Source organism: Phodopus roborovskii, unplaced genomic scaffold, assembly GCF_943737965.1.
Source record: "Phodopus roborovskii unplaced genomic scaffold, PHOROB, whole genome shotgun sequence".
Taxonomy (NCBI): domain Eukaryota; kingdom Metazoa; phylum Chordata; class Mammalia; order Rodentia; family Cricetidae; genus Phodopus; species Phodopus roborovskii.
In genome coordinates, this window is record NW_026126480.1 from 48,161,191 (window position 1) to 48,185,550 (window position 24,360).

A 24,360-nucleotide genomic window follows, 5' to 3' on the forward strand; every position below is an offset into this window, starting at 1 on the left:
AAAAACCATATGATTATCTCCCTAGATGCGGGAAAAGCCTTCGACAAAATTCAACATCCTTTCATGATAAAGGTCTTGGAGAGATCATGGATAACAGGAACATTCCTAAACATAATAAGAGCAATATACAGTAAACCAACAGCCAACATCAAACTGAATGGGGAGAAACCTAAGCCCATTCCTCTAAAATCAGGAACAAGACAAGGCTGCCTCTCTCTCCATATCTCTTCAATATTGTACTAGAAGTTCTAGCTAAAGCTATAAGACAACAAAAGGAAATCAAGGGGATCCAAATTGGAAAGGAAGAAGTCAAACTGTCTCTATTTGCAGATGATATGATGGTTTACATAAGCGACCCAATAAACTCTACCAGGGAACTCCGACAACTGATAAACACCTTCAGCAAACTAGCAGGATACAAGATAAACTCAAAAAAATCACTAGCCCTACTTTTTGCAGATGACAAAGAGACAGAGAAAGAAATCAGAGAAACATCATCCTTTACAATAGCCACAAGTAACATAAAGTATCTTGGTGTAACACTTATGGAACAAGTAAAAGACCTATATAATAAGAACTTTGGAGTCAAAGCATTTTTTTAATTTAATTTATTATTTTACATGTTGATCCCAGTTCCCTCTCCCTCGCTTCCTCCCTCCCTCCCTCCATCCCTGTCTCCCTCTTTCCCTCCCTTTTACCCTCTCTGCCCTCTCACATGCACTCTAACCACCCTCCCCTCCCACCCCCCCCACCCCAATTCCATATGTAAGGGAATGCCATCCAGTTGGGGTCATGTAGATCTGACAGGTCATGTGAAGTAGGGACTAGGGCTTCTCTCCTGTCTCTAGATTAAGGCAGTTAAACCTCCATGGGGGATATGTTCGCCAAGTCCTTTTGTGCACCAGGGATACATCCTGGGGAAAAGGATTTCTATTTTTGTTTCCACAGAAAATAAAAAGATGTACATTCCTTCCAGACTAATGTGGTTTGATCATGCCAGACCTCCTGAAACAGAGTACAAGGTGATCCTACATTCAAAACAGCTGGACAAAGCAGCCCTACACACTACAGCCAGGATTTCTGAATGTTCTTCAAATCCCCTGTGACAGCTCCCCTTACCAGCAGGAAGTAGTTTGGAAAGAACTACGCCCAAATTCCCAAATATTGTGTATAAATGTTTGTTTTCATTTAATTGGACTTTGTTATATAAAATAAAATAATACAATAAAATAAAATAAAAAAAGAACTTTGTGGCTCTAAAAAAATAAATTAAAGAAGATACCAGAAAATGGAAAGATCTCCCATGCTCTTGGATAGGTAGAATAAACATAGTAAAAATAGCAATCTTGCCAAAAGCAATCTACAGATTCAATGCAATCCCCATTAAAATCCCACCACAATTCTTCACTGACCTTGAAAGGATAATAATCAACTTCATATGGAAAAACAAAAGACCCAGGATAGCCAAAACAACCCTGTACAATAAAAGAACTTCAGGAGGCATCACCATTCCTGACTTTAAGCTCTACTACAGAGCTGTAGTTCTGAAAACAGCTAAGTATTGGCACAAAAATAGACAGGTAGACCAATGGAATCGAATTGAAAATTCTGATATTAACCCATACACCTATGAACACCTGATTTTCGACAAAACAGCTAAAATTATACAATGGAACAAGGACAGCATCTTCAACAAATGGTGCTGCCACAGTTGGATGAGGGTGTGTAGAAGACTGCTGATAGACCCATTACTGTCGCCATGCACAAAACTCAAGTCCAAATGGAACAAAGACCTCAACATCAATCCAGCCACATTGAACCTCTTAGAAGAGAAAGTGGGAGGTACCCTTGACCTAATTGGTAGAGGAGACCGCTTCCTGAACATAACTCCAGGGGCACAGACACTGAGAGCAACAATTAATAAATGGGACCTCTTCAAACTTAGAAGCTTCTGTAAGGCAAAGGACACAGTGGACAAGACCAAACGGCAGCCCACAGACTGGGAAAAGATTTTCACCAATCCTATATCTGACAAAGGGCTGATCTCCAAAATATACAAAGAACTCAAGAAACTAGTCAACAAAACACAAATAATCCTATAACAAAATGGGGTACAGAACTTAGGAAGGAATTCTCAATGGAGGAAATCAAAAAGGCTGAAAGACACTTAAGAAAGTACTCAACATCCTTAGCTATCAGGAAAATGCAAATCAAAACAACTTTGAGATACCATCTTACTCCTGCCAGAATGGCTAAAATTAGAAACACCAATGAGGACTCATGCTGGAGAGGATGTGGAGAAAGGGGAACACTCCTCCACTGCTGGTGGGAGTGCAAACTCGTACAGCCATTTTGGAGAATATTATGGCAGTTCCTCAGGAAAATGGGAATCAGTTTACCATAGACCCTGCAATCTCCCTCTTATGCATATACCCAAATGATCCACATCCAGGCAACAAAGACCTCTGTTCAACTATGTTCATAGCAGCACTATTTGTAATAGCAAGAACCTGGAAGCAACCTGGATGCCCCTTAATTGAAGAATGGATAATGAAGATGTGGCACATCTACACAATGTAATACTACTCTGCAGAAAAAAAATAATGGTATCTTGAAATTCGCGGGCAAGTGGATGGCCTGAATGAGGTAACCCAGTCTCAAAAAGAGGAGCATAGTATGTACTCACTCATGTGTGGATTTTAGACCTAGAGCAAATGATCACTAGCCTATAATTCACACCACCAGAGGAACTAGGATACAAGGTGTATTTTAAGAGATTCATACAAAGTTCCTCACAGAACTGGGAAGGGACAAGTCCCCTAAAGCACAGGGGAAGTGGGGGGACAGCAAATGAAGAGAGAATTAGGAGAAAGCGAGGGGGAGGAAAGGAAAACATATGCAACTAGGAAGATTGAGCCCTATTAGGAATTGAAGACAGGAGAGAGAGAGACACAGAGAGAGAACATAAAAGAGGGAGCCAATATTGGTTTGAAGAAAAAATTGAACACAAAGAAAGGTCTAGAGAACTACAAGACTGCCGCCAACTAACAGTTTGAGCTTCCGTGGAAAGGCTACCATAGATGCCCTTCCCGGATAGTGGGATCAACAACTAAATAATCCATGGAACCCTCATCCAATACCTGTTGGAAACAGAAGCAAACATCCATACATAAACACTGAGTCGAACTAGAACCCAGATGCAGATAGAGAGAACAAGACCAGGCTGCAGAAACACATAGAGGCAGCTGGCCTGAACAAGGAGGAGCTAATGGGCCCCCAGACTGATAGCTGGGAAGCCAGCATGGGACTGACTCAGTCCCCCTGAATATGGGTCTCAGCCAGAAGGACTGAGCAGTCTAAGAGACCTCAGACAGTGGAGCCAGGATGTATCCCTGGTGCACAAAAAGACATTGCGAACACACCCCCCATGGAGGGATAACTGCCTTAACCTAGAGACAGGAGAGAAGCCCTAGTCCCTGCTTCAAATGACCTGTCAGATCCATATTACCCCAACTGGATGGCATTCCCCTACATTTGGAATTGGGGTGGGGGGATGGGAGGGGAGGGTGGTTAGGGGGCATGTGAGAGGGCAGAGAGGGTAAAAGTGAGGGAGGGAGGGACGTAGAGAGGAAGAGAGGGAGAGAGGGAGAGAGGGTAGGAGGGAGAGAGGGAGAGAGGGTGGGAGGGAGGGAAGGAGGAAGAGAAAGGGGTAGGAAGGAAGGGAGCGAGAGGGAACTGGGATGGACATGTAAAACAATAAATTAAATAAAAAAATGCTTTGACTCCAAAATTTAAGTTGAAGGACAAGTTACTGGTGAAAAGGATTCCTATTTTTGTTTCCACAGAAAATGAAAAGATGTGGATTCCTTCCAGACTAATGTGGTTTGATCAAGCCAGACCGCCTGAAACAGAGTACCAGGTGATCCTACGTTCAAAACAGGTGGACAAAGCAGCCTTGCAGACTACAGCCAGGATCTCTGCATCTTCTTAATATCCCCCATGACAGCGCCCCTTACCAGCATGAAGTAGTTTGGAAAGAACAACGCCCAAATTCCCAAATATTGTGTATAAATGTTTGTTCTCATTTAAATGGACTTTGTTATATAAAATAAAATTTAAAATAAAAACTATGAAAATGATAAAAAAAGAAAGTATGAAGTAAATGACTCCTGATGACAGTCTACTGTGCTCATAAATTCATGTATCACTCAGGCATCGTCAGAGATGCTTCCTCCTGTGGTGCATGGGAACAAATACAGAAAGCCCACAACTGTACAATGTGCAAATAGTGAGAGACCTTGGAACACTCAGAGAAAATTCATTCTTTCCAATGCAGTAGAACTATGTATATGAACCCTACTTACAGGAGGGCCCAATGACCAACAGTAGATCGCCAAGAGAAAATTATCTCAATGGCATTTCTGTAGGTGTTTTTACTCCCATGTTTCTTTGCTTGAACATTTTTTTTTGTCTTACTGGCCTTTTGTTTGTATGTTATAGTTTCTGACTTTAAATTTTTATGGATTTGGGTCATGTGTGTTTGTTTCTTATGTTTGTTGTTTCTTGTTGGTTTGTTGTTTTGTTCTTTTGTTTCTTTTCTAAAGACAAAGAGAAAGAAAGGACATTCAGTTGAGTGGTTAGGAGGATCTGAGAGGCATATGTGGAGGTGAAACCATGATCAGAATACTTTGTGTGAAAAAAAATATTTTTTCAATTAACAATTACAATTAAATTGGTTTTATTTAGGTTTTCCTTTATAAAGGATCTTTTCCTTTGAAATTTTCAAGATTATAAATTTGATTATAATATTTCTGTCTACCCTTCCTCCCTTAAAATCATTCTATATATCCCTCCCCCACTCTTCTCCAAATTCATGACCCCTTTTATTTACTAATTATATTGAATACATATAAGTATGTGTATACTTCTTTACATTACTAAATAAAACATGTTTTTGTCTGTATAATGCTACTGGCATGTATATTCTCAGGGCTTAAAATGTAGCAAACAGAATCTAAGTACTGAAAGAACATTAATTCATAACAATACCTTGAAGGCTTGGATGTAGGAAGAAGAAGGATGCATAAAAAGTAAATCATACTTAGAATAGACCCATTGCCAGTGTGTAAAAGTCAGATAAAGTACTCTCAGCAGAATAGAGAAGAGTACATTTCTACCACAGTGAGACCTTTCACACAGAACATGAGAATACCAAGACATTCTGGGAGATGCATGCAAAGTATTGAAGAGAGGGTGTGGGTGATGAAGTGCTCCTACCCACACTATGATACTCCCCTGACCACCTTCCTCCACACCAGTATTCAGGGAATTTGAGTCATGAAGTCAAGAGTTTTCTTTAATTGATCCTAAGAGCTTTCTCCTTGAGTTCCTATCCCAAGAGGCACCAGGACAAACACCTGCCCCTGGTCTCAGACTATCACAGGAATTTCTGAAGGTCAATTGACACTCAACACAAAGGAAGACAGGAGCTTCAGGGGACACTAAAGAGTCTGAGTTTGCAGGAAAAGAGAGTCTGTGCTCAGCACAGTGTACACTTTGTGATACCCAGCCATCACATCAATTCATTGGGACAAGAAAAGGTGAGTGAAAGCTTATATTCTACTATGTAATTCTTCAGGCTAATAATAGAACTCCCAAGCAAGAAGGTATCTCATTATAAAAGTGATATTTGTCCCAGATTTTGGAAATCAGCATAGAGGGTCAAAACACAGTATAGCCACGTTCTCAATGAGTCCTGAGTTTGGGGAAGAGGGCTGGGTCAAAGGACAGAAGGTAATAGAAATATTTGGTTTCATGCTCCACTGGATAAACAGCGGATTGTCTAGCTTCTAATTATGATACAAGAGTTAATTCATGTCTGCTCTTTTGCCTTATGTTCTAAACCAGATTTACTCATTCATCACCCACAGTACTCACACTAAATTAGAAATGAAACCAACAGATTTAGATTAATCTATGATTTATATTGATGACCAGATAGAACTTAAATATTGTTTTGTTTGGCCATTCCATACATAGGGTGGTGAACAAATGACACAGAAGGGATTCTCTTGCCCTGTTGTCCAGAGTCCACTGTTCCGGTACAGAAATGAATTTCACTTTCTGTGGATTTAAAAAAGCCAAGCCCTGCTGATGTTAGCCATTCCCTGTCTGGTACAGAACTTGGCTGGCATGACTGGAAGTCACCTAAAGAAACAATTTCTGATGCCTGATCTTAAGTATCAGAAAAATGGCTAAACAAAGAAGGGGAGAACTGCAATAGCAGGGGTGTAAGTGTAGATGCTTCTGGCAATATTTTTTCTCAGTAGACCATGGCATCTGCAGAAACTCCATTTTGTGACCATGGTGAGGATCCTCAATGGCATTACTCCTGGTCGAGGCTCAACTTCTGAAGTTTTTCAAGTCAGTCAAGCTGAGATATGAGTTACATGTAGCAATGTGTAGCTGTCGTGAATTTGCTCCACCACAAACTCACCACCTACAACTTAGATTCTTCCATGTCCACTTAGGCACAACTGGGAACACTAGCAATAAAAACTTAGTCCCCAAAACAGCATAATGGGACTATAGAAAGAGTGCCCAGTAGGTGCTGCTCATATCTCTGCTTCACAGTGTGCATGAGTGAACAGTTGGGAAGCAAATTATTTTCCCTCTTATGACAGTATCACATCTAAATAATATAACACTACTATGCCTAGAGGAATGTCATGCATCAAAATATTGCTGATTAAACACAGCATGTATGCAACAACTCATGATTGACCCATGGTTTTTCCAGAAGTGTCATTCTCCTCTCTGTCATGCATGCAAAATATTCCACAGAAAATTTCTGCATTTGGCTGTTGGATGCACCAATATATGGCATACCCCAGGTAGCCAGTCTAAGCAAAATGGCATCTTTTGGTCCCCAAAGTGATCCCCCCCACACCAACCTCTTCTCTCTGTACTTTATCTTCTATAATAAACTACAAACATGGAATAGGATTAGTATCCTACAAACTCGGTACAGATACTGAGGCTCCTCCGTGATACCCCGCCCAGATGCCTGCTTTGAGGCTGATGAGAAGCAGCAACTGGTACCACCTGGTAAGGAGTGCAGAGTGAAGTTAGTACTTTTCCTATAAAAACATATACAACACACACTCTGCAGGGAGCTCAGATGGTGTGACAGTTCTGTGTCTTATTCAGCCTTTTCCCATCACAGATTCATAGTCATGATGATCTTCTAATCTCTTTCCCACTGTTTGTTCTTCAAGAACAAAGCTCCCTGCCATGTGCCAGTCTGTCTGAATGTGGACTTGGAATTCCACCTTTGGGCACCTCTCTGATGTCAAAAGTTGTTCCTGTTCTTGGTGCTTCAAGGTTGACAACAAGAGCCCTGGTGGTGCCTCTGTCTCCTAGGACAGGTGCTCATTAATCATCATGTCACTACAGGATCTTACAGGTTGTGACTGCACTGACTGTGCCCAGGCCCTGAACAAACCCTTAATCCCTTTACTGAGAGATCATGTTCATCAGGCTTCAAGCATTCATTGTAATTGTTCTTCTGTTCTTGGTTCTAAGTTTTTGCAGTGGACACAGATAGAACATGTTATTTCTCAATGTGGTTGATTTAGATTTAATTAGAAAATTCAGCACATATGCTATGGAGTCATTGAAGTTTCTCTTGTGTCCACTTCAGACCTGTCTGATGTTGTGCACACACTCACATTCTATCTCTCACTGTTATAAATTGTGTAGATGTTGCCATTGGATTACTCTAGTGGCAAAGACATTGTATTACACTGTTCAAAAGACATGTTTCCATCTAACGTCTGTAGTAATAATCCTACTCCACAGAGGTCACACTCTGTCACCTTGAGAAAGGTGTCTCCTTTCCCTAACCCCATTACCCTGAATATGTATTCCTTTTGCTCTAACACACTTAAAGCATTTCCAAGCCAGATGTCAAGGCTTTAAAAGTCAAAGTAAACTTTCTTTACACTTTTCAAGGTACATTTAAGGAAGAGGCTTGCATTTTTTTAAACTATTTTGTGTTTTACAGGATACTTACTTTCATATACTCTCATTCCATAAAGATGCAGAACATTTTCATGATCCTGGAAGTCCTATACACCGTCTTGTTTCAATCACAAAAATTAAGAAGTAATTCCATCCATACTGTTCCCTGTTTAACTCTTTCTTTTCTGTGATATATTTTCTGAATTCATATTATGAATAACAACAGCTACCGTGAGTGCTGTCAATCAGTACTGCTATTTGTAACAAGACTGCATTTGTTGAGATGGGACATGGGTTGACATTTCAATAAATTTGCACATATTCTAAGTAAATGTTTACATTTCTGTGACATTGGCTTCTCAAGCTTTGAGCTCCCCCCTTTCATATTGAAGTTGAACACAGCAGCCCAACAGTAGGGAGAAAGTCCCATGAGCAGGTAAATGAGTCAAAGTTCTACCTGTCCTCATAGCTTGAGTCTCAATATGAAATTTTTTAGTATTATATACTATTTTGTCATGTTTGGTTTGTATCTCTTAGAAGCCTGCTCTTTTCTAATGAGAGAAGAGAAGGACTGGACCTGGATGGGAGGGGAGCTAGGGAGCAAATGGAAGGAGTAGAGGGATGGGAAACTACAATCAGGATATATTGTGTGAGAAAAGAATCCATTTTCAATAAAAGAAAAAAATCTTTCAACACACACAAAACAGGAAAAGAAAAATAGAGAGAGAGAGAGAGAGAGAGAGAAAGGAAGGGAGGAAAGGAAGGAAGGAAGGAAGGAAGGAAGGAAGGAAGCAAGCAAGCAGCCCAACAGTAGGAAAAGAGTCCCAAGAGAAGGTCAGAGATCCACTTGTCCTCATAGCATGTCTCATAAAAATACTAAGCTAATGCCATAATATTGACCTAGAGGACCTGTTATAGATCCATACAGGCCCTGTGATTGCTGCTTCAGTCTTGGTGAGCTTATGTGTGCCTTACCTTGTTTAGTTGATTCAGAGGGCAATATGAGACTTTGAATTTTTAAAAGGAATTTTGGATTTTAAGAGATTTTGGATTTTTACAAAGACAATACTTTTAATGTGTTTGAATTAGTAAAGACTATGAAACTTTTACGTTTGTAGTATGTTTTATATTGATGAAATTTACTAATCTGATATCTTAGGGATAAGCCAAAAGAAAAGGTTATATCTTAAAAAGTATTGTGTGTCAAGTTGACAAGGGATCAGTTGTGCTGGCCAATTTTATTTCAATCATGCATGATAGAGACATCTGAGAGGAGGCAACCCCAATTGAGAAAATGCCTCCATAAGACTGGACATTTGGCAAGACTATAGAGCATTTTTTAAATTAGTTATTAATATGAGAGGATCCAGCCCATTGTGAGTGGGCTTAGCTGCTGGTCCTGAATTCTGTAAGAAAGCAGACTGAGCAAGCCATGGAGAGCAAACAGTAAGCTGCACCCCTCCACAGCCTCCTGCCTCCAGGTTCCTGTCCTGTTTGAGTTCCTGTCCCGGTTGCCTTCAATAATGAAGAGGGATGTAGGATTGTAAATCAAATAAACCCATTTCTCCCCAAGTTGCTTTGGTGATGATGTTTCATTACAGCAATAGTAACCCTAAGACACTTATATCTAAAGCTTAAAGATAATATCCAGAGTGAAAGAAAGCATGTGATATTTGTCTTGGTATCTTCACTCGGGATGATTGCTTCTAGATCCACCCATTTTCCTATAAACTTCTTCATTTCGTTTTTGTTGACAGCTGAGTAGTGTTCCATTATTTAAGCACCATAAGTTCACTACCCATTCTTACTATTATGGACATTTATGTTGTTTCCATTTCCTGGCTACTGTGAATAGAGCAACAATGAGCATGGAAGAGCAAGTGTCACTTTTTAAAGAGGTATATGCTGGATGCCGTGGGAGAACACAGCATGCAACAGCAACGGAGCTCCCTCGTGAAGAGGGAGACAGTTAGTTCTGGATCTGGTTTCTGTATAGGCTCCTGATTATTTGCCTGTGCTTTCTGAGTACATTCCAGATGGCAAATGCTATAAGAAACATGTCCATCCCTTACTAATTACTCTGACATAAGAAAGTAATAACATTCTAAGTCACTATGACAGCTAATTTGTACTTCAGAACAAATTCAAAGCAAACTGGTTGCCCCTGGAAATGAATATCTGTTTGCCACAGAGACAAATTCATGAGGTCAATTTCCCAAGTGTTTATTGTCAATTCAAGGCCAGAGCATGAATCAACTTTTGTAGACATAACTTCCTCAGCAATGGACTTTTTGCATGAACTCCCCAACCTCAAGGTTCAACCATCTCATTATTTATTGTTTAAGTCCTGAATTTCAATGTCACTTTCTGTCTGGGAACCCTGACCATTCAGAGCTATGTGCTTACTTTACTCACTGGCCAGTCAGCATGGCCTCCCTAGTCTGAGAGAAACTGTGTAACAGTTTGACTCTGTTTCTTATTGTTTACTCCATTAGTGACCCTGTGACCCTGAAGGTGTGGTTCATGTTTGTCCAGAGGTTTTGGCTATGAAAAGAAGCAAGAGAGATGTAGGGGGAATTAAGAGATAAATGTGAGAGAAGTGTGTATGTGCATGGTGCATGTGTTGGTAGGAAGATGTAGCTGAATGTGCAGAGAGAGAAGTATGAGGGAGGAATAGGAGACATGTGAGCTCTCTCTCTCTCTCTCTCTCTCTGTGTGTGTGTGTGTGTGTGTGTGTGTGTGTGTGTGTGTGTGTTGAAAGAAATGTGCAGAAATAGAAGTGTGAGAGATGTGAGGAGAAGTGTAAGAGAAATGTGAAGAGGTGTAGCTGTGTAGAGACATATAGAAGATATAGCTGTATAGAAGAGAGATGTATATGTAGGAGAGATGTACATGAAGGAAGAAATATATGGTTGTGTGCAGAGACTGTGGAGAGACATGTGGCTGTGTAGAAAATAGATGTGTCTGGGGAGAGAGATGTAACTGTGTGTAGAGATGCATGGCTGTGCAGGAGAGAGATAATTTATGTAAAGAGAGATGTGTAACTGTATACAAAGACATAACTGTGTAGGAGGTTTGTCAAGAAAGAAGGATTATACAAGATGAAGTAAAAGAGGAGGTTACCATCAGGAAAATGTGTGCGTGTTCCTTTTTTCTTAGGTTACCATCAGAAAGTGTGTGTTTCCTTATTTACCCCTCAGATAGAAAAACCTGGCCCTTGCCACATTTGCAGATTTTATTTTTTGCACATTCTGGAGGCAGCCTTGGAGCAGGCTCTCCAAAAGGCCATCAGTATAGAAGAGAAATATTTTCTCAGTTCCTCACTGCTCTGAGAAGGCATTCTTTTCACTTGGGTGCAGACCTGAGAGCTGGCCTCCTGGGCTGCAGCAGGTAAAATCCTTCAGGTGCACACCTAAGTGTGGTGGTATACATGAAACATGTGTTGTACCTATTTCTAGCTTTTTGAGGAAGCACATACTGATTTCTATAGGAGCTGTACCCGTTTACACACCCACTAGAAGTGAACAATTATTCCTTCTTCCCATATCCTTGGCAACATATGCTGTCATTGCTTATGTTTTTTTTTCTTTTTATCTTCACCATTATAACTGGAGTAAGATTTAATATCAAAGTAGATTTAATCTGCATTTCTCTGATTCCAAATGATACTGAACATTTTAATGGCTTTCAGCTATTTGTTTCATCTTGGAAAATTCTGTTTAATTCCATTCCCCATTTTTAGTTGGACTTTTTGTTTTCTCACTATTTAAACTTTTTAGTTATTTGTATATTCTAGATATTAACCCTCTCAGCTGTATAGTTGGTTAAGACTTTTTGCCATTCTTTATGCTGCCTCTTCGCCCAAACGGTGATGTTCTTTCCTGCACAAAAGCTTCACTGTTGCACTGGGCCCATGTATCAATTATTAAGCTTGGTGGCTGTAAATGTATGGTCTTGTTCAGAAAGCCCTTCTTTGTTACAATCAGCTGAAGCATAGTCCCTGTTTATACTCTGTCATTATCAGGGTATTGGGTCTTACATTGATGTCTGTGATTGACTTGGTGCTGAATTTCATACAAGCTGAGAGAGAAGGAACTAGTTTCGTAACTCCAGTTTGACCACATGGTCTTTTCTCCATGCAGTTTTTACTTCTTTGAAATAACACGTGTCTATAATGGCATGGACATGTGTCTGGGTCTTCAAATCGCCCTATTTATACATTTCTCCATCATTTTGTCTTCAGTGTATTATTTAGAAATTGGTTAGTTATTTTTCATATAATTCTATTTTTGTAGATGTGCTATTGATATTAGGAGAATTCTTCCAAACAGCAAGCACATGTTATTCACAGGTTTCAGTTACTATTAAATCTTTCCCTCTAGTTTAGCCTAGGGCCAATCCTGATAACATTTCCTGTACTCTGAGGAAGGTACACCATGGGAATTGAAATTTATGACACACATAAATTATTAGAGCTATCAGGGGAATATTTCATAATTTCAAATGTACTAAAATTAGCTAGCCAGATCCTAAAACTGCCAAGAATATTAGAGGAATTCGCTTTTGCAATTCTGTTTTTGCAGAACAAGTTGCAATACCAAACCAAGCATTGGCATTCTCTAATGCAATAGAATAGAGGGGAGAGGGAGAGGCATGGTTAGACATAACACTGTCAACTTGACTACCGAGGGTCAATATATTTCAGTACATCTAGTTTGAAATACAGGCAGATATAATATTTAAGATTCAACATTTACAGTAAGATGATGAGAAATAGATTGTGAGTCTTACTATGGGAAGAGATATGAGATAAAATGTGGTAGTAAAATTTTGAAGTAGCACTACATATAATTGTCACCAAAAGGTTTATAAATAGAAGTAAGGTGTGTTCATACATAAAGTCATGAAGGAACCTATGGAAAAAGTTAATGTATGATGTCAGGTGTATCTTCTATATCAAGCCACTGAGCATGATTTGTTGAAGGGCTGGGGAGAGACATAGTGAATCTGGATTGGGACCAAGAGCCAATATACTGAGCTTCTTGGGTGGTGAAGAAGGAAACTGGAAATGTTGAAAATGAAAAGAATCTAGAAATGATGAAACAGATCAACACACTGAAAACATGAATAATAATGCTGGGAAAGCTATAGTTGCAGACTTAGAGGACCAGTTGGATGAGAGAAGTAAGAAGATTCAGAACAACATTCTTGGGTCATGGAACATGAATCTACTAGCATCTATCAAGGGCATACACTAAAGGTAAGACCATGAGTCAGAGAGGTGTAGCAGCATAGAATAATCATCTTGAAACACTGGTAGCTGAGGATGAACTTCTGTACAAGGCTGTTGAAACCACAAAGAAGCATCTGTAGACAGTGGCAATGACTTCAGCTGTGGGTATATTGTCTTTGAAGTTACTGTGATTCATTGAGACAAAAATGTAACAAAAGTACTATGGATTTATAGGCCTTGGTTTTGGGAAATGCTCTATGGGGAAATAGATTTAAAGTAGGCTAGAACCAGGATAATTTCAACCAAATCAGAAGTCACAGATCACAGTAAGTAAAATTCAGAATATACATGGCTATTGGAAACTGGGAATGACAGTTGAAATATGTAATAGAGCAACCATTCCAAATATCAGGAAAGACAAAATGCCTGAGAAGCTAGAAGGCCAGTGAGAAGAAAGGCACAAGGGTCATCTCAGTGTGTGTCCATTAGAAATTGTCACTGTGTGGAGAACACCTGCTGCGGAATGGGGAGTACAGCTGTGTTTCCAGCACTGTCAGTCAGGTGACTGATGAGTAGAGCACAAGCAGGTGCTGAGTGAAGGATGCTCCCCTCAACCCACATGCTCCAGATGAGGGAGGAGCAGATGTCCCTCTTGATCCAAATCTACACAGGGAAAGTGATTGGAGGTGTTATTCTGTAAATATGTTTCTCTTATTGATTAATGAATAAGGCACTGTTGGCAAATAGGAAGGCAAGAAAAGTGGGACTAGAAGACAAGGAGAATTCTGGGAGAAGTAGTAGAGAGGAATCAAGATATAGAGCATGAGAGAAGAGGTCTGTACCCTCTCTCCAGTAAGATAAGACCACGTGGAAACACTTTGATGCATAAAAATGAGTTAATATTTAAGACAGAGCTAACTAATAAGAAATGCTAGTAACTGGCCAACAGTTTCATAATTAATACACTATCTCTGCATGTTATTTTGAGACTGAAGTGACTCTAGGACCAGGCTGGCAGAAAGTACTCATAACAAAATAGCGCCTACAATGTGGGTACTAAGAACTTCCACTTAAAACTTAACAAAAGCTTAAAAAGGATTTTAAAAACAAAAATAACAGAGATAAGCAAGACTTCTTGGTAGCAGCATTTTTTCTCAGTTGGGCTCTGTTTTACTAGAGACAAGCAGACTTGCAGGGCTCCTTTAACGGAAGTTTCCTGACTCAGCATAAGCAGAAAAAAAAAGAACAAAAACATGGAGGCCCTGCTAACAATTCAGTGGTGTGTACGAGCAGCTGGCAGTAGCAGTGACCACATCTTCAAGCCAGCAGCATGCTACTTGATAGCAGCATAGACCAAGGTGGAGATCTCACTGCTGGCAGTAAACATACCCCTGCCATATTGGAAAGCAATGTTGTTGTTTAGCAGACACAAGATTTGTGGCTAGAAAAAAGGTAGAGATATACAGTAAAGATGAATTCAGATAAAGAAAAATCTAAAAGGTTTTCACAGTGTGTTTAAAAATGTATACGCTTGGGAGAGAAAGAGAAACAGGATAAAGTGGTTTAAAAATGAAAAGAAAGAGAGTAGCTGAGTATGGTGGCACACACCTTTAATTCCACCACTCAGGATGCAGAAGCAAGCAAATCTGGTATACAGAGTGAATTCTAGGACAGGTAAAAGTTTCATAGAGAACCCCTGTCTCAAAAAATGAAAAAAAAAATAGAAGTAAAAGAAATAGAGTAATAAAAAATCCATGTGACCATGGAAAGCACACAGAGAGTCTGGATACTGTATGCTATTGTCTTTGAATTGCTCAATTGCTAAAGAAGGAACAACAATTTCTAAAACACACGGGATTATTAATGCTGCTAAATTAATGCAATTTATATATTTCTAAAATGCTTTGACTTCAAAATTAAGTCTAAGGACAGGTTAATGGGGGAAATTTCTATTTTTGTTTCCACAGAAAATGAAAAGCTATGGATACCTTCCAGACTAACATGGTTTGATCAAGCAAGACCCCCTGAAACAGTGTCTCAGATGATCCAACATTCAAAACAGCTGGGACAAGGCAATCTTGCAGACTACATCCAGGATTTCTTTTTCTTCTTAGGATTCCCATGCTATTACAGCGTCCCCAACCAGTAGGAGGCAGTTTGGAAAGATCAATGCCAAAATTCCCAAATATTGTCTATAACTGTTTGTTTTCATTCAAATGGGGTTGGTTATAAATGGTTAATGATCACAACCAATCTCTTTTTAAAGGTAAAAAGGGTATTATGGTATCTAAATTAATACTTCATTTTGGAATGGATTTTCATTTATTGATACAATTTAAGGTCAATTTGTGATATGTATATTTCTCCTATTTAGGTATTGTATTTGTATAGCTCATTTAAAAATGTTATGTATAATTACAAATTATAGATAGTGATCTATAATAGCCAAAACTTATAGTTAGGTTAGTTAGGTTTTCTAGATATACAGAGATGTATTTGAGGTGGATAAATACTCTTCAAATCTTTCAAAGACCTACAGAATAAGGCATTTAAAATGGTTTAGGGTTTTTCTTGACAGTGAGACATAACTGCTCCTGGTAACACCACCTGAATAAAAAAGGAAGATGAACATCAAAGAAACTCATTATGGAATTTACTCCAATATGGCAAGACTAGCCATTTTGGCAAGATACTGCTCTTGTCTAGACTGTTTGACTTTTTGTTGTATAAACTGGACATTCAGGACCCCAGGAAAGTGACTGCTGGTACAAGACGAACATTGCTACAGGGCTCCTGCTTCATGGAAGAGTCTGCCAGACATTCTACAGGACACAGAGAAAAGTGACTGACAAACTGTCAATACAGGTAAACAGTTTAAAGTTTCCTGCTTTGCTGAGGAGACTGCCAGACACACTATAGCCTATAGACTGAAGATGGAACATTACAGAAGAACTTCAGGTGACTGACCAGGCGAGTTGTATCTGTCAATTCTAGAATTTATATACTATCCTTCTGTGGTCTTTGATGGAGGTGAAGACAGATATTTATGATTATAGTTTTCCTTAGGATTAAAGTGTAGGGCCCTGCATGGACTCCCAAGACAACTTGAGCAAGCCTGAAGCTGTTGGCTGGAACATCTTGCATCAGAGTTCTTATTGGAACTCTTCCTGTTTTGCTAACACATAGGCCGTGGAGGAGCTAAGCCTAAAAATCATGTTATTTTCCACTGTGTTGTGAGTCAGTATATAAACCCACTCCTTCCCCTCAATAAATGGCATTCAGCATTCAGCATTCCAGCATTCTTGTTGAAGGAATGACCCACTGTCTTGTCTCATTTCAATCTTTAGGCTTTCACCCAATTAGTGGAACAGATTGTAGTTCGGGTGCTACATTAAAGGTAAGTTACATGTAAGACTTTAGACTCACAAAGCTAGAATAGATGATAAAACATTTTCTTTAATGTAAATGAATTAAATATTGTTAACTAGAGTTCTTATTTGATAACTGTTTTGCTATATATTTACTGCTAAAGTTAAAACCCTTCTTTTATTTTAGATAGAAAAGAGGAGTTGATGGGAGATGTCATTCTGTAAATATGTTTCTCTTATTGGTTAATGAATAAAGCACTGTTGGCAAATAGGAGAGCAAGATAGGCAGGACTAGGAGATAAGTAGAATTCTGGGAAAGGTAATAGAGAGGAGTCAAGATGTAGTATTAGGAGTAGATTTTCCCTCCTGCCTGGTCCCACCACTGCACCAGCCCCAAATAACACACAGAGATGCTATATTAGATGTAATTCTGTTGGCCTGTTACTAGCATTTCTTATTGGCTAGCTCTGTCATAAATATAAACCCATTTCTATTAATCTAAGTATTTCCACGTGGTCTCATCTTACTGGAGAGTGGGCCCAGGGTTCTACTCTCTCTGTCCTCCATGTTGACTCTCCTCCCTACTAATTCCTCTCTCTCCTCCTTGTCTTCTAGTTGCACCTATCTTGCTTTCCTATTGGCCAGCAGTGCTTTATTCATTAACCAATACAAGAAACATATTTACAAAATGACATTTCCCATCAATGTAAGACATGAGAAAAGAGGTCTGGACTCTCTCTCTCTCTGGTAAGACAAGACCACATGGAAACACTTAGATTGATAGATATGAGTTAATAGATAAGACAAAGCTGTCCAATAAGAAGCTCCAGCCATTGACCAACAGCTTTAGAATTAATATAGTGTCTCTGCATGTTATTTGGGGCTAATGGTGCTATGAGACCAGGCTGGTTAGAAAGTGCTCCTAACAGGAAAGTTTCTATGTGGAAAATAAAATGTAAATAAAATTTATGTGGTTTCCCAATAGTGTGCTGCAAACAACAAAGGACAAGAGATTTCCATGAAAGAAACATTCACTCCTTCCCTTTCAGACAGCAGAGAATTTTGAGGTACTCAAGTTTGGAAACCAGACTGAAGTGGTAAACTGATTATTTTCTCAGAAGCCAACAGACACAGTTGTGAAACAAAAACACTCCATTATGATGGTAAGTCCCAACGAGACAATGGTGACAGAGTTTGTGTTGGAAGGATTCGCAGAGCACCCTAGTCTACAGCTTCTCCTGATAGGCTTCTTCCTGACCCTCTACACAATGGCTCTAATAGGCAACATTCTGATCATTGCTTTGGCCACAGTCCCATGTACTTTTTCCTGTGCAACCTGGCCACCATGGATATTATCTGCACCTCCTCTGTACTGCCCAAGGCCCTGCTTGGCCTAGTGTCTGAGGAAAACACCATCTCCTTCAAGGGGTGCATGGCACAGCTCTTCTTCCTTCTCTGGTCCTTGTCCTCTGAGCTGCTGCTGCTCACGGTCATGGCATATGACCGCTATGTGGCCATCTGCCATCCCCTGCACTACAGCTCCAGGATGAGCCCACACCTCTGTGGGGCCCTGGCCATGGGCGTGTGGTCCATCTGTGCTCTAAATGCATCTGTCCACACTGGTCTGATGACACGACTGTCATTCTGTGGCCCCAAGGTCATCACCCACTTCTTCTGTGAGATTCCCCCACTCCTCCTGCTCTCCTGCAGCCCCACGTATGTGAATAGCATTATGACTCTTATAGCAGATGTCTTCTATGGAGGCATCAACTTCTTCTTCACCCTACTCTCCTATGGCTACATCATTGCCAGCATCCTACGCATGCGTTCAGCTGAAGGCAAGCAGAAGGCCTTTTCCACCTGCTCATCCCACCTCATCGTGGTCTGTGTGTACTACTCATCTGTGTTCTGTGCCTATATCAGTCCTGCTTCCAGCTACAGTCCAGAAAGAAGCAAAGTGACTTCGGTGCTATACTCAGTCCTCAGCCCAACCCTGAACCCCCTCATCTACACCCTGAGGAACAAGGATGTCAAGCTCGCCCTGGGGAGACTCTTGCCCTCTTTCTCTCATTAGGTGAGATGGGCAGGCTGTTCCTACACATGTTTTCCTGAGAACAGCTTCATGTAGATGAGGTATACCTGTTGTTTTAGAAAATCATTATCTGGTACAAGGACTGGAAAATTCCACTTACTGTAACCTAAAAACAAGATTCTTAGAGCTGGTGTAAACAAAACACTCAAGCTTTATTTCCTGATAAATACAAACCACTTCAAAAGTAATTAAAGTTTATTTAAATGGAGATTCCATGTGCCTAGGCTGATAAGTTTTCAGTGGGTGACAAAGGTGATAGTCACAAAACAAAGCCCTTTCATCCTGTGCCAGCCTGTAAGCATCACAGGGCTTTGTTTCAGAGAGGGAGGATAAGACCAGGACATAGAGACAGCTGATCTGAACAAGGAGGAGCTAATGGGCCCCCAGACTGATAGCTGGGAATCCAGCATGGGACTGATTCAGACCCCCTGAACATGGGTCTCAGCTAGAAGGCCTGGGCAGTCTAAGGGACCTCAGATAGTGGAACCAGGATGTATTCCTGGTGCACAAAAGGACTTTGGGGGCACATCCCCCTTGGAGGGATACTCAACCTAGAGACATCAGTGAAGTCCTAGTCCCTATTCCAAATGACTTGACAGATGTAGATGACACCTCCTGGAGGGCATCACTCTACATGTGGAGTGGGGGAGGGTGGGAGGAGAGGGTGGGAGGGAGACATGAGAGGGTGGGAGAGAGGGAAAGAGGGAAGGAGAGAGAACTGGGATCAATAAGTAAAATGAAAATGAAAAACACACATAAAGAAACAGAAGCTGGTGAGGCTTTCTTAAAGTTAATATTTAGTTTTATTTTTTGAAGAGTATGACTCACACGAAATGTGGGTGATACTTTCTGGTGACAGCATGGATAAAATGATGTGGAAGGAGAAAATCTGTTTTCTGTCTTCTTGGCTTCACACTTGCTCTCAACTCTATCTACCTATCCTATTGCTATGGCATGGCATACCTTCACTAATACCAAACACAGTTTGTTTGGCTATACAATAAGAATGAAGACACTCTGGATTGAAGCTGCTGAGACATGTCACACCTCAGCGTTTCCAGTTAGAGAATCTCCCTCTTTCAGGAGCTATCAATTGCAGAAAATTCTTCAGTTAGAGGTGAGAATGTGCCTACCACAAACATACCCTTCACAGATGGATTTTTGCCTAGCAGGAGTTTATGCAGCTCTTATGCATACATGGTATATATTCCATCTTCTGATATTTTCATCAATTTATTTCTTCAATGTCTTAAAGTTTGCATTAATTGTAAAATCTCTGCCTTCCAAGACTCCTGGTTATTGCACATTAATTTTGTTCTCTACCATTTTGGTGAACATATTTATTAGCTACAGGAGTTTTATAGTATACTTAAAATCTTTTAAGAATAGAATTTCATCTGGAAATAAAGATACTTTGAGTTCTTCCTTTCAAAAAAATGGATTTGGGAGCACATTCCCCATGGAGGGATACTCCCTTAGCCTAGAGGCAGAGGGGAGGGCCCTAGAGCCTACTCCAGATGACTTGACAGATTTTGATGATCCCTCCTGGAAGGCATCACCCTCCCTATGCAATACAGGGGGGAATAGGATTGGAGGGGGGTCAGGGTATGGAAGGGAGGGAGAGGGAACTAGGATTAATATGTAAAATAAGAAAAAAAATAAATTTAAGATGAATTCTTCTCTTAGAAAAGTCTGTTTAAATAAGGTTGTAAGGCAGGCAGACTTCCAAAATGTTTGCATGGCAATGAACACATTTTAAATTGAATGTCATTCAATATTTGAAATATAACCTATAGAAGTTAGGAAGAGGGCTGGAGAGATGGCTCAGAAGTTAAGAGCACTGACTGTTCTTCCAGAGGTCCTGAGTTTAATTCCCAGCAACCACATGGTGGCTCACAACCATCTATAATGAGATCTGGTGACCCTTCTGGCCTTCAGGGTATACATGCAAGCAGAATGTTGTATACATAATAAATAAATAAATCTTAAAAATAAAAGAAGAAGAAGCTAGGAAGATGGCTAGTAGGTGAAGTGTTTGTGTGGTGGTTCAAATGAGAAGGCCCCATAGACATAGATTTGAATATTTGGTCCCTAGTTGGTGGAACTGTTTGGAAAGGATTGGGTGTGACCTTGTTGAAGGATGGATGCCATGGAAAGTAAGCTTCAAGGTTTGAAAAGTCTTCAAAAGTCCAAGCCTTTTCCAGTTAGCATTATATAGATAGATACATGCATACATAGATAAATAGAGATAGGGATATCTGTCTGTCTTCCTTCTTCTTCAGATGTAAGCTTTCAGCTTCTACTCTAATGCCATTCCTGAATGTGCTGCAATGGTCTGCAACATGATGGCCTTAGATTCACCCTCTAAAATTGAAACGAGAACAAACACTTTCTTCTACAAAAAAGAAAGAAAGAAAGAAAGAAAGAAAGAAAGAAAGAAAGAAAGAAAATGTATGAGTTGATTAAGAAATATTTTAAAAGATAGACAAATCCAGTAGAAAAATGAGATTGTTCTTATACATAGACCTGGACAGGTGGCCTGAAAATAGTCAGGGGGATGCATAAATGAAGTCTCTTTCTGATGGTTCCAGAGTTCCCCTCTAATCTTATAGTCTACAAGGGGAATATAGTTTTATGAGGGATGTTTTGAATTCCTCATTTCTCAGGATGTAAATGAGGTGGTTGAGCTATGGGGTCACAGTGATATACAAAATAGTTATGGTCTTGTCCAGGAGCCCAGAAGAACCCACAGTAGCTGGATGTAGATGTTGAACACTGTAGAGCGATACAGGGTGACCACCACTAGGTGGGCAGAGAAGACAGAGAAGACATATTCCTCACCCTCAGCTGATGAGATGTGCAGGATATGAGTGCTGATGAAACTATAGGACAGCATGGTCAGTAAGATTAGGACCCTGAGGAACATGACTGATTTTCATGACATTGTTGAAGGTAGGGCTACAGAGTAGCAACAATACCAGTGGATTCTCACAGAAGAATTGTGAGCCCAGAATGGAGTCACAGAAAGACATTAGTAGCAAAATGAAGTAGGTGAGCAACATGCAGTTGAGAGCCCCCACCATGAACCACACAAAAGTTACCAGAGCCACACAGGCCCATCTATTAATGAGGGTGTTGTAGTGCAAAGGACAGCAAGTGGCTAGTTGGAGGTTGGAGGCCATTACAGAGAAGAGGACTAGCTAAGTACTCAGGATCCAGGTAAAGACAGCCCCTGGAAGAATGATGTTCTTGGCTACCAGGCTCTGCAGGACCTAGGACTCAATCATTGCCATGTAAATCACATCCAGCTAGGAAGGATTAACTATAAAGAAGTACATATTAGTGTGGAGGTTGAGGCTGTAGTGAATGGTCAGGCCACTAGAGTATTGCCAACCACAGCCACCATAAACACAGTAAAGAAGAAGCAGAATAGGGTGATCTGGGCCCAGAGTTAATCCAGAAAACTTTGTGGGACCAACACACTACAGTGAACTGCTACCCAAGACCCATATCTGACACTGTTATCTAGGCCCAAGGCAGGAATTTCACTGTGGGCCTCTTCCTCAAGAATTAAGAACATTATTCTTATTAATTAAAATTTACCTTAAAACCAAGGAAAAGTTAAATCCATGTAATGAGCAATCTGTTCTGCTAGGAAAAGAATGGGTTACTTAGTTCTTATTCTCTGTCTTCCATGTTAAAGGAATGAGCATTCAGGAACATATCTCATACAGACTCAGTCTGTAGACATGAGTGGATATATCAGGCCCCTCACAAGATGGGACCATCTGCACTGGAAGTAACACCACACCTAAGTAGATATGATCATATTCCAGTGCTCTAGGAAGTTGACAGGCTACCTTCTGCTGTGGTTGAAACTGTGAGGATGCTGAAAGAATATAATCAGAAACGAGGCTTGCATTATAGGAGGCAGTAAGAACAGTTTCTTTTGATGACTGTTTCTGGCTCCAGAGTATAAGGAATAACATACAGGTCCTTCTGCAGATGAGAGACTCCAGAAATAGACCTGAGTGTGGTGTCTATTACAACATGGCTCTTCATCCACATAAGAAAGAGGAGTTCTGGACAACCCCTTTAGTTTATACTCTCCATATAAATGCCTTATGAATGTAGATTGACATTGTGTGTCAAGTCCCTGAGCAAGTTGGTATAAGCATCAAGATCCTGACCCTACATACAGACAGAGATGGCTATGCTCCAGTGAGCAGACCCTGTGGAGATGCTAGCTATAGAAATAAAACCAGAAGCTCAACCTGAGAACTCTCTGATTATGCCAGCCTTGGAACAAGGTAGCTAATCTTACTTTCCTTCCTGTCCTCCATTTCCAATTCCCTGGTCTCATCCTCAGTCCTGTAGAAGACCACTTCCAGGGGCCTGTCCTCTCTGTTTCCATTTCGTGGGGACTCTGCAGATCCTCTCTGCAGACCCAGACTTCATCACTTTGTGTCAGCCTTCAATACCCTGAGGCACTCTCTACCTGGGAACAAGCTGTACACAAAGGCCTAGGAATCAGGTAGGTGATCTTCACACTGCTTCCTGTGTTCCTTTTCAAATTCCCCCAGTCTCTGTTCCAGCCCTGTAGCAAAGCACTTGACAAGCTCTAACCTTCCTCCCTGTCTCAATTCCATGAGGACTACATCAAACAAAACAGTAGACCAAGCCTTAATCCTCCCTGTAGACCCTTTCAGTCCTAACTTCTACCCTCTACCCATTAATTTAAAACAGCCCCCAATACCTATAAACATGTTCTATACAGAACCCCAGCAGCCACACATGCCAGTGACTCAGAAGCACACTCTACCAGACAACCCACAGCCACCATACATACATAAGACCTAGAGAGAGAAACAAAAACAAAGACTAGCACAACCAACAAACCAAGAAAAGACAAAATATAAGCATCTAGAACCACAATTATTCCAATTAGATACCTAGACACCAGCCCAAAACCACAATCATTAAAGACAACATAATAAACACAAAAAACAATATTCCTCTACCAAAACCTACTACCATAAGCCCTGAGAAATACAGAATAGCTAAGTACAATATGAAGACTTCAAAATAGATATTATGAATATGTTCAAAGTTTTAAAGAAGATATGAAGAAATCCTTTAATGAAGTCTGTGAAAATACAGCAAAGTGAAATGATGCAATTAGTTCAAGACATGAAACTAGAGAGAGAATCACAACAGAGAACCCAGACTGAGCTAAAACATGAAATGAAAATTTGTGGAAGCCAACTAAAAATCTCAAAAGTAAGCCTCACCAACAGAGTACAAGGCATTGAAGGGAGTGTCTCAAGCGCTGAAGACAAGATATAAGAAATGTGTATCTCAGTCATTGAAAATGTTAAATCTAAAATAATTCAGACACAAAACATCTGTGAAATCTGGGACACTATGAAATCACCAAATATACAAATAATAGGGTTAGGGAAAGAGAAGGGACCCAAGTAAAAGACACAGAAGATTTTTAACAAAATCATAGAATAAAATTCCTTACCTAAAAAGGAGGTACCTATTAAGGTTCAAGAAACATATAAAATACCACATAAACAGGACCAGAAATAATGCCCCATAAGACATGATACTCAAAACACTAAATATACAGAATAAAAACA

The 24,360-nt window shown here is 40.1% G+C and overlaps 1 protein-coding gene and 1 pseudogene across 1 annotated transcript; one reads left to right on the forward strand and one right to left on the reverse strand.

The window, feature by feature from the left end:
• Positions 1–17,780: 17,780 nt before the first annotated feature.
• LOC127227729 (olfactory receptor 13A1-like) lies at positions 17,781–18,697 on the forward strand. Its single transcript, XM_051192076.1, is given in 2 exon segments — positions 17,781–17,931; positions 17,934–18,697. Coding segments are annotated over 2 exon segments (915 nt in total).
• A 2,624-nt stretch (positions 18,698–21,321) lies between these two features.
• On the reverse strand, positions 21,322–24,024 carry LOC127227806 (olfactory receptor 13A1-like; annotated as a pseudogene).
• Between the last annotated feature and the right edge of the window lie 336 nt (positions 24,025–24,360).